A 12,334-nucleotide genomic window follows, 5' to 3' on the forward strand; every position below is an offset into this window, starting at 1 on the left:
TTAAGAATGACAATTGTAATCAAAATAGTTGAAATCTTTTTTTTCCATTTATTTTTTGTCCACTCCTTCAAATATGGATCATTTTTCATTAATAATCTTTGAGAATAATAATATTGCATGCAGATTGATTGAACTCCTCAGTGTTACTTTCCTTGCTAAATTATTGTACGGAGTTTAAAATTGGTCGATTATTTACATTATCAGTAACAAAAAAGTGTCACGTCAAGGTATCAACTGGGATTTTTCATTTTCAATATATATATTGGATTTGGATTTGGCTCCTCTAAAGGGAGGAGGTGTGCTTTACAAGATAAAGTAAGCAATAATTCAAGTATTTCAACAAATTTTCAAAATGTACCATCATATGGTTAACGGGTAATGTAAAACTTCTATATTCTCGGTGGGTCCAAATTAAATCCTAATGTAAAGATCATAAGAAACTGGTTTTGAAGATGGGAGAACTTTCAGTACCACCAGTGTACATACATTTCTCCCCAAATTACAAAACTTTCAGGATTCAGAGAAAAATACTAAAATAAGGTCTGGATTGAAATGATATACATTTTTGCTAATTTTGAAAAATGGGTGTACTGCATTGTGTTTAAAAAAAAGGGTATTTGTATTCTCGTGTCAGAGTAAAAAATTTCTTCTCTCCTGTCCACTTAACTTCAAGTGAGGCCCAATAAAAAAAAAATTACACATGTTTCGATGTATGAGCAGAAGATAAGAAAATTTTCCTGTTACGTAAGTGTTTACTTTGATAATGTCAACGCCATTAATTCTTTTTTTTTTTATAAACTAATGTCATCACTTCTTACTTGCTATTTATTATTTAGGTAAGTAATATTTCCACTTCACCGAAACATATATGTTTCCGTAGAAATTGAAAAAAAAATTTGGGTGGGGTATAAAATCTTAATTCTGAACTCGTCCCGCGTTCGAAATTAGTCTCATAGCCGGTTTAAAAAACCGAAGCTTCTAAGGATACTTGAAAAAACCTACTCACGTCAAAAAGATAATTAGAGCTAGTATAAAAAAAATAAAAATAAAAAACTGAGCAAGAAAGGAAGAGAAAATTAAGCTGAGGGAGGAACTAGTGGATAAAATCAATACGTACATTGAATATCAAACAGAGAACATAAACATAATGCACTTGATACATCTCACACATACATTCTTCTTAAATTACAAACACACATGCATGCCTGATCATGCTAGCTAGTAGTGATACAAAAATATGTTTAACGTCTTGATAGTATCAGAGCAGACAAAAGAATTAGCATTATGAACAGGGCAATTCCAACGAAGGATCCAATCATGGATCCAGATATACGCTCACAGAAAGAGTTGTATTGCTGGCAGATGGCAAACCAATTAGCCTTGGCATTCCCCTTGTGTGCCGTATAAACAATAGCCGCTGCTGCAGATGATCCACCTGCCAATGAAGTTAGCATTACCTGCGTAGTTAACCATACATCTATCAATAATGATTTTACTTTTACATGGGTAAGATTGTGTCGAGGGCGAGCCTTGGAATAGCGGTAAGTTGCTTCTTGTGATTGGAATATCACGAATTTAAATACAAGAAACAGTCTCTTTGCAAAAATATAAAGTAAGACTACATATAATCAACTTTTACCCCTACCTTTATAATTCGGAGAGTCTTATCCACCAGGGTTTGCCCTTTATGGATGAGATTGTGTAAAGGTGGTGATGGTACAATTGATATGGTATGTAATATTTATTATAATTAACAAATTACCGTATCCAAGATTATCAATACAACTCTAGTCCTTTCTGCGCTGCTCCTTATGATATGCAAGATGGACAAAGGAAGAGAAAGAATCAGGTAGCCGCTTGCAGCAGCACTGGCAACAACAAAAAGCCTGTTTTCATGACCAAAGGGGTTAGCATATAATTTTCTATATCTATCTAATGAATGAAACACTCTTATGTTTTTATGTTAGGTATCTATACTCTTAATAGGTTTTCAAAAACTAAATAGATTGGTAACTATATTTATCAGACTACCAAACATTTTATTATAAAGATTTAATTAAATGTTTGACAACTTTATTGACAACTAATAAAGATCTATTACATTGAAAAAAGTATAGGTTAAGGAAGTACTGCCATGAAATAAAATAACATAATCAAAATCCACTAGTACATACCTCAATGTTGGAAGATCATCATACTCGGCCCTGAACCGAATGAACTGAGTGAAGAAGGGAAGTGTCTCATCTGTTGTTCCCATAGCAATTGCACTTGCTAAGGTGGCTGTAATTGCAATTAGCCTCAGAATGAAATCAAGAACAGAAACTGCCCTCTTCATGCTGCCATTTTGTTTAGAACTCTTTGCCTCTCCAAGCTCAACATAACTTGACTTCATTTTTCTCAATAGAAGGAAAGATTTGAATCTTAATTATTATTGAAGAGAGTTTGAAGGGAAAGAATCTGTTGTACTTTGAATGTGAGAAGAATAGGCATTTATAGACATGCTCTTCAGATTCATCCATGCAGTAACAATGCTAATGAGTTGCTATGACTAAATTAAGAGGCCCACGTCCAGAAACTGTACCTAATCCAAAGAAACAAATCCATTGATTTGAAATTTGCCTTTGCTTATAACACTACATATTATCCTCTCATTCTGGAATACTTACAAAAGGCTTTAATATATATTATCTTTTCTTTCAAAGACTACCTGCCGTACTTGCTCTATTTTCTAAAAATAATTTTAAAATGGTTTCATCCAACTCAACTAAGATTCCCATAATAATATAAAAAAAAAAAATTCCTGAAATGTTGAAGGACAAAATCAGATTTGCCATACAAAGGACAACTTATCTAGATTGAAATTAATAAGTCCAGCCACGAATCTTATATTGGCTCTGTTTGTTTCTATTCATTGTTCATTATTTTGATGATTTTTTGTTTATCTGCAACGAGTTTAAATGTGATGGCGGTGAATGTAATTTTATTATACATCATTAAAAAGTTAAACTTGGTAAATAATAATTATAATCACGTTAAATTCTGTAGGAAACAATTGATGGTAAACATATAGATAGCGCTTGGCTGGTGAATAATTACAAACATTATATATGACACAATTTCTATTTGCATCTTGTAAGATGAAATGGGAAATTATATCTTGTACACGTGCTATAAGATACATATACAAATAAAGCGATAAAAATATTTATTTTAGGCTTTTTGACCATTGTAAACCAGTTGACCAAAACAAAATTTAATGCATTTTTTTAAAAAGTTCTTCATTAATGTTAAAAAATTTCATATTGACCATAGACAAGTCCCACACATCAACCGCACAAGATTTTGTGCCAGCACGACAATCTTGTGAGACTTCCATACCTTAAATTCTCATACATTTGTCATATGAAACTTTCACACTAAATCGCATGTAGTTAACACTATTTCTTTTTTAAAATACTTGTGACTTAAGAAGTTTAATTTATTTCACATTATTTATCACTTTAGAAAATCAAAAATGACATTAACTGTTTTTTTTTCTGACTTTACCATTATCTTTTGACCTCCTTACAAAGTGTAATCAGAAACCATTTAAGATAATAGAAACAAATGAATTCATACTTTATTAAATTTAAAAATATTTAATTACTTAATTCTTGTACAAAACGAGGATAATTATTTTGAAAAAAAAAATATAGAAAAGAATCATTTGTATGTATCATTCACCAGGATTTTCCACAATAGCAAAAAAATAAAAACGATTATGATATATTTTAAGATGTTGCATACATTAAAATGGTTGTCTTGAAATCAAATCAATGACCTTTATTTATTGTGAATTTGCAAAAAAGTAGATTTTTTATCACATATGTCCCTGTAATTTTTTATTTTTTTATTTTTTACAAAGCACAAGAGCATATGTGATAAATAAAAAAAAACCACAGGAGCATTGGTGAACTTTTTCCTTATTATTATTATTATTTCTACCTTAAATTGCACTATTTTGGTATATTTTAAGATGCTGCACACACTAAGCTTGTAATATCTCAGCGTGCAGAGTGACAGTTGTGTAAATCTACAAGAGTGTAATTATGTAAGTTGGAACAACACAACAGATCTACATCACCAATAGAAAGCAAAAAAGTCATACTGAACAATGATTCAACCAAAACATCAGATTAACTTAAAAGAGGTCCCTCCACTAAATTTTCCTTCATCTCTCTCTGTTTTTAGATAAACCATCCTTGAACCACGATCAGAGACTCCTAGTCAAAGGCGATGGACGGTGGAAAAGATCTGATCCAACTCATCCGTTGGAATTCTACAATATCACTTCCTTTGATACGAGTTAACCGAAAAGGAAGGGGGACGGGAACATAGAGAACAAAATCATAAAGCAACTTTAGTTATGCTATCTTTTTCTTTACGGGGTAAGATATTATGCCTACATTTTTTCAGACCTAATATACCTACTCTACAAGCCAAGCTTACCTGTTCCATACCTGAAGTGCCCTGGAGGAAGAAATACAGTTGCATTCAATTAAAGTTACAGAGCAAGAATAGGGAGGAGGGAAAGGGGAGAACATACCACACAAGTCACTGAATTTCAATTACCCACAATATCTCCAAATATTACTTGAATGATTTCCAAAATCCCAGGAATCATCAAAATGGCATGTTAACATTTGTTTCATGTTTATCCAAACCTAGAAGAGGGCAAGACTCACATCCAAAAGAAATTTGGGTCCTCCAAGCTTCCTGTTCCTAGTTCAACGAAGGCCAAATTTTCCAGACAAGTACTTAAGGTAATATTATACAAGTAACTCTATTTGCATAAACATAAGTCACACAGGGTAAAGCACCCAGGTTAATAAACAAAAAACTACCACATGGAGGTGGTTTCCCTCTTTTTTAAGGGCTATGTAACCATTTGCGCTGATTTACATGGCAAATATGTAGGCTAGCACAAATGCTTGTGAACAAAAAAAAAAAAAACATCCATATGGTAAAATAATTTTTTTAGCACAAATGTCATGTCAGTCACATGAAGACTGTTTAATTGCCTGAAACTTGTCAAACAGACCAGCCAAGCCCAACTCAACTCACAGGCCTGAACATCCATATGCTACAGGTACTGGATTTGATTCCTATCTAAGAATGGGATTCAAACTTCTCTCCCTTAAAATTAATGCTAAACACTAACCCATTAAAAAAATAATGTAATTGAAATTTTGTTGACGGAATGATTGAACTGCTTCAAAAGATACAAGTGGGTTTAATAAAAACGAATAACTTGAACATAATTGTAGTTATAAGCATAGAATAAAAAACAGGACAAAAGCAGCCTGTTCGACAAGAAAACCAATGAACCAGTCTTGTATTGAGTCCATTCAGCCCATAAAACTGAAGGAACCAAGAACCAATGAAAAACAGGCCAAAACAATATAAAACCATCAAAACCAGTTTGGATGATATCATTGGATTATCTAGAGTCTATGGTTTTAGACTTTTAGTCCCATGTTCTCTAGTTCAAATGATCACTGCCTGATAATAACTATAGAGGAGACCAGTTTGAATCTATCTAGAAGTATATTTCCATTTTTAGCATAATTAATAACAGGTTCATACCAAACCACTATGCCATAGAAGAGCTGAATGAGATACAATCACGAAAGAATATATACTCTTAATGTGTTACTGGAATCTCAACATTAGTCCACATGAAACAACACAAATGTCACATAGATTAAACGAAAAAGAAATATGGAGCACCAAACACAACCACATTGTGGGGTAAAGTGTTGAAAACTATCACCAAATTGATAGTTTAGCCTGGATGGGTCATTAATAAATGTGCATATAAAAGGAAATAAAAAGTTATTCTATTTCTAAACTAGTACACCATTTTTGATAGTTTCATTATGTATTAAATATATTTAGATAACTTCTAATCATTGATCACAAATCATACAATTCACGATTCGGAAAATAGGCTTTCCGATTTGCAATTGAAATCCTGATTTAACAACCATGGGTCAAGTAGCAAATGCATACCATACGGTCTACTTCATAGATGCAAAATCCTATATATAGCTATTTTGTTGAACATCTACACTAGATTATTGATCGCATGCAATTCACCGCTATCGTGGCATTGTAGCGATACATGGTGGGGGGAGCCCTATTTTCTTGACAACTTGGAGTAGCAGCTGTATCGGCCTAAAATGCGACAAAATCATGCTGCTAGAGTGAAGGATAAATCCCTTCTTTGCCTTGGTGTATTTAGTTTTCCATGAGCAATTCAATGGGGTAACATCAAATTCTGACCCCTATTTTCTTGACTCATTGCCTCTCTCAACTCACTGCTCTCTCTCTAGGCTTTTCCATCAATCCCAATAATGACATGCAATTTTTCGGCAAGCCCACCACAATTTCATTGTTGCACTTCTTTTCTCATCTGTTTTAGAGCCCATTTGGATGGGCTTTTTTTTCTTCAAGAGGTGCTTTTTTTAAGAAGAAAAAAATCACTTCTCGTAAAAAGTCTGTTTGCATGCCTGCTTTAAAGCAGAAGTCATAAAAAAAGTCAAAAACCTGCTTTTTTCAGAAGCTAAAAATTTTAGCTTCTATAAAAAACAAAAGTCGAAAGCCAAATATTTTTTTTTTAAATTAAATATTTTTTAAAAATCTAAATAGTTGTAGCATTTATAGAAAGTACTTTTAAAATAAGGAAGTCATGAAAAGGACTTTTTTGATAAGTCAATACAAACGGGCTCTTAGACTAATTTAGCAATTTTTCCGACAAGGCCACCTTAGCTTTCTCATTTGTTTGGCCTTTGTTCACTACTTTGCTCCATGTTCCAACAATGCCATGTATGTTTTGGCGAGCCCACCTCTCTTCTCGTCTAGTTGGCCTTTCATTACTCCATTTCTTGTTCCGGCAAGCCCGCCACTTTTTGGTTCCATGTTCAAGCATACAGGCTATACCGCTCCCCGCTATTCAGCTATAGCGTTTTTGGGTTAGGCGAGTACGCGCCGCTATCCGAAATTGGTATGTTTGCATCTATCATATAGACTATATATTGCCCTAATTGGACTCGCGTAAATACTTGTAGAGGACAAAAATATTTTTGTTTTTGCCCGCACGGCAAAAACAATGGCAAAGTGGGAAATAATTTCAAAATCATACCAATGTGGTAAATAGCTTTTAATTCATCCCAATTGGGTACTTTAGCCCCACAAAAAAAGGCAAACCTTTATGCAGGGCCCATTGTGTCATAAGAATCAAACCAATGACTAATGCAAGTAATCCAACGGCCTAACACCATGAATAAATGGAAAAAATGGGGTAAATGCAATAACTTCACCAAGCACTTAAATACTAATTAAGCTCAAACATAAGACCATGCACTAGGTACAAAATTTGAAAACAAAGACCAGGTATGTACCACATTGGCAAAGCAGAAGAGACAAGAAACGGGATATTGTTCTACTTCTGAATCACCAAAGATTATAAATGTCCCCCAATGCATTGCCATAGCCAAGTAAGTGTTTCACTATGAGCTTCAACAGTGCAGTCAACTGCACATATGAAAACAGCTTTCATACCTTTAATTCATCACATTTGATGTACTCAAAACTACATAAATATGAATTTTCAGTTACACAATGCAGCACACCCTTGCTTATGGCATAGGAAGATATTAACACCTGCAATAAAGACGACACAAGTTCTACCAAATTTTGATGTATAAAGACTATAACGTCAACTAACCAGAAATCAACATCATTAAATTTAAATAACCACAAAAGTTCATCTTGTATATAGCGGTGAACCATCAGAAAACCAAAACCCAAGGATAATAATACAGGTAAACAACTGCCAGAGGATCATAGCTACATGGTGTTTTAGATCTAAAGACAACTGAACAGGAATAAAAAACAGCCACAAAGGCAAGCTGGTTTTAGAGGTTCTTAGGAGCACAAGTTATCAAGCTAGGGAAATAAGGTAAAGTGGACATGGCCAATTTCAATAGTCTTCACATGTTTGGTCCTCTAGGTAGAGGCGTCAGGGTGGGCCATGAGTTTGTCAAACCCTGGTTCATCTGGTCTTCCGGTTTAGGCAGTAGGCTGCAGGCTTCACAGAACTCAGCTGTTTGGATGGGAGGTGAAAGGCAACAAAGGGAAAACAAGAGCATCAGAATTCTAAATGGTACACTGGTCAGGTTAAGATATCAATCTGTTATATACTAATGTGAATAGCCTATATTACAGGAAGTTACCATATAATGAAAAGAAATCACTAGAACAGTAATCTACCTGGAGCGGCACGTCAAGTCTTAGTAAGCATTTCTCCTTCGAGAAACCCCATTCTGACTAGATAACCTAGCAAAAGATAGATAATATCAGCGTTGATGACTTTGGGAACACTTGGAATAAAATAGCAGTAAGAGTGGCCTCTTCACAGCATCAACAGGGAAGAATATGTAGACTAGGAACAAAAAAATAACAATGATACTTGGAACAAAAAGTAACTTGAATGGTTACCCCAAAGTACTAGTCCGTCCCAAAGAATAACTTCCATAAGCTCCGTAAGCATTGCCACTACCAAGCTACAGACAAATGGAACAAAATTAAAAACAATGAATTGAGAAATAATAGTTGAACTTGTGGAACTCATCATCTACACGTAAAATTCTCAACAAACTTGTATGGTTGTAAAAAGTACCTGCGAACTTCCAAAGCTTCCATAACTGTCCCCAGATGCCAAATCACTTGAGCTTCCATATGCACCTGAATAAGAGCGTCCATGTCGTTTACCATCTCTACCATCATAGTTCAAACCATCTGATCCATCAGCGGAAGCAGGAAGATATGGCAGTACTGGAAGGAATGAGACAGCACGCTCCTTATCAAAAAGATTTGCTCTTAATCGTGTGAGTACTTGAACAAGAGCATCCTTGGCAACATCCAGGTCTCCCGAAATCTAATCAAGGGAAAAAAAACAAAACCACCATTGTTAAGAATTATAGGCCATTTTTTATCACACAAAGAAAACAAGATTACCAAATCAAACTACAGCAATGCCCTTACCTGCACCATTTCATCATCTTCAGATGCAATTTTAGGAAGATTTTCCTTCGATAAGATGCGGATGTTAGCTTTTGTAAGCCTCCTCATTTCAGTTACGATTGTTCCTCCCTTACCAATAAGGCAACCAATTCGTGATGTTGGCACCAGCAATCGTGTAGTGAAAGACACAATCCCTGAATCTCTTTCAACTTTCTCACTGCAACGGGGTTGCAAACGCACAGCTGCTTCTATTGTTGGAGAGAAAGAATCCTCAAAGAACTACATAAACACAATGAAAATTAATCATGACTACAAAAATCATAAATTTACATCACAAGTCCGCGCCACACAAATAAATTTAATTTAAAAAAAAAATATAGATACACTTGAAAATCAATATCTCACCTCCTTTGTTGAAATGGTTATTAAGCAGTCGTCTCCTTCAGTTGCGGAACTATCAACTTTAATTGTTGCCCCAGAATCCTGCCTAATTTGATTAATTATACCACCACCCTTACCTATCACACCTCCAATGTTTCCAGTTGGACAAACAATTCGAACTGAAAATTCCTTCATAGATGCTTCATCCCTTGTAACCGAATACAAGGACCGGGACCAGTCACCAGCATCACCTTTATACCCTCCATAAGCACCCACAAGAGGAGCCATTCCCACAATTGGAGCCCCTGCAGTAGGACCCACAAGTGAACCGCCAGTCCCATATCCACCGGGAACCGCAGAAGTAAGCAGATGCTGAGACCGTGACGGGTTGTCATGAAGCCGAGACGCTATTTGATACAGAGCCTTCTTCACAACAGCAGCGTCCCCAGAAATCTGCATTTCCACAACCAATAAAAACTTATAAAAAAAAACAATTATTATATATTCTGTTGGAAAGAATGAAAAGATACAATATGATTTCCTAGTTGAACTAAATAACAATAGTTATTATTAAATAACAGAGATCCAGTTAAATATTTTCTTATCTATAATGTCTTTCATAATCTTTTAAAAAATTTAAAGATTGATAAATACTTGTGTCCAACTCCTTTTCCTTTGGGAGCAAAAGAGAGAGAAAAAAGAGAGGGGGGGGGGGCTAAGCTCTACGCAAAGAAACACCAAAAGATCAGCAAAAAGCTAGCAGGTTGAATCCTGAGGAGGATCACACCATTTCTCCCAAGAAGCATGGCTGAAATCCCATTCAGCAAGAAAGTCGGCACACTTAAATTCTGTGCCCAATTCCTTTTGCCCATATTTCCAAAAGAGTCAAATTCTCACCGAAAGACCATGGCCCAAGACTTTCATAATGATTAGATCACAAAGAAATACAAATATGACATACCCTCTTGGTCCAGCATCAAACAAATAATTTCCATTCAGATCAAACAAATCACAACATCAAGTTTATACCTGAACAAGTTCATCAGAGCTCAAGGCGCAAGCAGGTAAGCGTTCATCCTTAAGGATCCGAATCTGCGCGCCCGTTTCGCTCCGGATGCTCTGAACAATCTGGCCGCCTTTTCCTATCACGCAACCGATCTGATCCGACGGCACCAGAAGCTTAGCGGTAACCTGGTTCCCTTTCCCTCCCTCATCCTCGTCCTGATCATCCTCATCATCCTCGCCGCCGCGCGTGTCCTCAGCGACAACTCGACGATGAACCCTAAACAGCGCGTCCTGCGCTGGCGACACGAAATCGCCGCTATCCTCGAACTCGTTGGCCTCGTCAGCGGTGCTGTAGATCGTAATCACTCGCTCCTCGCATCCCGGCAGCGATTCGCCGATACGAATCTTCGATTTCGTGTCGGATCTGAGCTGTTTGACAATCTCGCCACCGCGGCCGATGACGCTGCCGATCTTGCGAATAGGGCAGAGGTAACGGTAAACGGTGTCGTCCTGATTGATGAGGAATTGGTCCCTGTTGTTGTCGTCAGCGCCGGGGTTCCTCCTCTTGTTTTTGTTTCCGCCGCCGTTGTTGTGGTGGTCGGAATCCGATTGAGAGTGGGAACGCTTCCCGTGAGAACTCCTTTGACCGGCCATCGGAGAAAACGGTTGAGATCTCGGTGAGTATGCGATGTTTGTTTTTCTAGGGTTTCAGTTTCAAGTTTCAACTCAAAAGAAGACAAAGCCTAGGGTTCTTATGTACCTATAGATTCTTCGCCGCCTTAAATTGCTTACATTAGTTTTTTTTATAATTTAAATTTTAAATAAAAAATACTAATTTTAACTAAAATAATATAAAGGACAAAAACAAATTATTTTCTTTTATGTTAGTTTTTCCTACATATTTTTTTTTATTTCATTTTTTATTGTTTTATATTGTAATAGTAATTTTTTTATTAAATGTTAGTCACGATGTCTCTCGCATCACTAAATAAGTCTTTTTTTCTTCTTTTTTTCTATTTTGGTAAACACTAAACAAGTCTTTTACTCGCATCTATCATTTATGTCATCCTTAATAGTAGTGATTAATGAATTTAAATTGCAGATCGAATTCACAATACTGTTAAATCTTCATTTAATAAATTTAATCGACTTTAAACTATGATTAAATCAGTAATATAACTGAGAACAATGAAACTAAAGCATAATTATTCGTGAGTTAAACAGGCGTGTTTTGTTGAAGGTTTTAAAAAAATTGATTTGTTTGGATGCCTTTTTTCGCCCCCGTGTAACGACATGGGGCGAAAAAAAAGAGGAAAAATGATCGATTTGAAAATATTATAAGAAGTGAAATTTCATAAATTTTTTCTCAATCAACAAGGACAAAATGTAATATGTGTTTATGTAGCGGTTGGCCAAAAGGCATCTAGTCTATTAGCTATCTAATTCACCTAATTCTTCATCACGTTTGGTGTCATTATGCAGATTGAACATGTTTTTATCTGTTAGAGCGCGCTAAGATGCTCTTAGTAGCTTAAAAATATCAATTTCCCCTGTCAGGGCGCTATAAAGCGCGCTACTAGGCGAAAAATGTGTTCAAAGAGCGCGCTCAAGCACGCTGCCCGATTTCAGCATGAACGTAATTTAGTAAAATTGGCATAACTCGAGTGAGCTCCAAATTTAGTGAGGTTTGAACCTATGTGAAGCTAACACATAGGACTATAATCCTGTAAAATATTAGAGCCATTGGATGTGTATATAAATATCATTTTGGGATTGAAGTCGATGCTACAATTTCGAAAGTTCAATCTCGTCAGCAACCTTGTGAGTTTAATATCTGGGTATACTTAACCAAATGATTATTGTAATATCTTTCCAAAAAGTC

The 12,334-nt window shown here is 35.6% G+C and overlaps 2 protein-coding genes across 3 annotated transcripts; both read right to left on the minus strand.

Annotated features, from left to right (window-relative positions):
* Window positions 1–1,199: 1,199 nt before the first annotated feature.
* LOC133295815 (casparian strip membrane protein 1-like) lies at window positions 1,200–3,137 on the minus strand. Its single transcript, XM_061494677.1, has 3 exons — window positions 2,175–3,137; window positions 1,763–1,886; window positions 1,200–1,457 (listed from the first exon to the last, which is right to left on the minus strand). Exons 1-3 carry the CDS (start codon window positions 2,390–2,392, stop codon window positions 1,242–1,244), a joined length of 558 nt encoding a protein of 185 aa, XP_061350661.1. The 5' UTR covers window positions 2,393–3,137; the 3' UTR covers window positions 1,200–1,241.
* An 861-nt stretch (window positions 3,138–3,998) lies between these two features.
* LOC133295804 (KH domain-containing protein HEN4-like) lies at window positions 3,999–11,189 on the minus strand. Of its 2 annotated transcripts, none has more exons than XM_061494659.1 (7): window positions 10,477–11,189; window positions 9,472–9,900; window positions 9,088–9,345; window positions 8,723–8,980; window positions 8,542–8,606; window positions 8,314–8,379; window positions 3,999–7,704 (listed from the first exon to the last, which is right to left on the minus strand). In XM_061494659.1, exons 1-6 carry the CDS (start codon window positions 11,104–11,106, stop codon window positions 8,334–8,336), a joined length of 1,686 nt encoding a protein of 561 aa, XP_061350643.1. In that variant the 5' UTR covers window positions 11,107–11,189; the 3' UTR covers window positions 3,999–7,704; window positions 8,314–8,333. The 2 variants fall into 2 exon arrangements, with proteins under 2 accessions (XP_061350643.1, XP_061350641.1); XM_061494657.1 differs by lacking the exon at window positions 3,999–7,704 and adding an exon at window positions 7,721–8,146.
* Between the last annotated feature and the right edge of the window lie 1,145 nt (window positions 11,190–12,334).

This window comes from Gastrolobium bilobum, unplaced genomic scaffold (genome assembly GCF_033153095.1).
Source record: "Gastrolobium bilobum isolate Gb01-03AN ecotype WA unplaced genomic scaffold, APGP_CSIRO_Gbil_v1 utg19851, whole genome shotgun sequence".
NCBI classification, from domain to species: Eukaryota; Viridiplantae; Streptophyta; class Magnoliopsida; order Fabales; family Fabaceae; genus Gastrolobium; species Gastrolobium bilobum.

Bases quoted from the DNA above. Each gene is read 5' to 3' on its own strand.
- LOC133295815 (XM_061494677.1), bottom strand. From the start codon at position 2,392: ATGAAGTCAAGTTATGTTGAGCTTGGAGAGGCAAAGAGTTCTAAACAA. The intron at 1,887-2,174 runs GTATGTACTAGT...TCATGAAAACAG, and splicing joins GATGATCTTCCAACATTGAG to GCTTTTTGTTGTTGCCAGTG. The intron at 1,458-1,762 runs GTAATTTGTTAA...TTAACTACGCAG, and splicing joins TATTGATAATCTTGGATACG to GTAATGCTAACTTCATTGGC.
- LOC133295804 (XM_061494659.1), bottom strand. From the start codon at position 11,106: ATGGCCGGTCAAAGGAGTTCTCACGGGAAGCGTTCCCACTCTCAATCG. The intron at 9,901-10,476 runs GTATAAACTTGA...GTGGAAATGCAG, and splicing joins GCTCTGATGAACTTGTTCAG to ATTTCTGGGGACGCTGCTGT. The intron at 9,346-9,471 runs GTGAGATATTGA...GTGTTTATGTAG, and splicing joins TAACCATTTCAACAAAGGAG to TTCTTTGAGGATTCTTTCTC.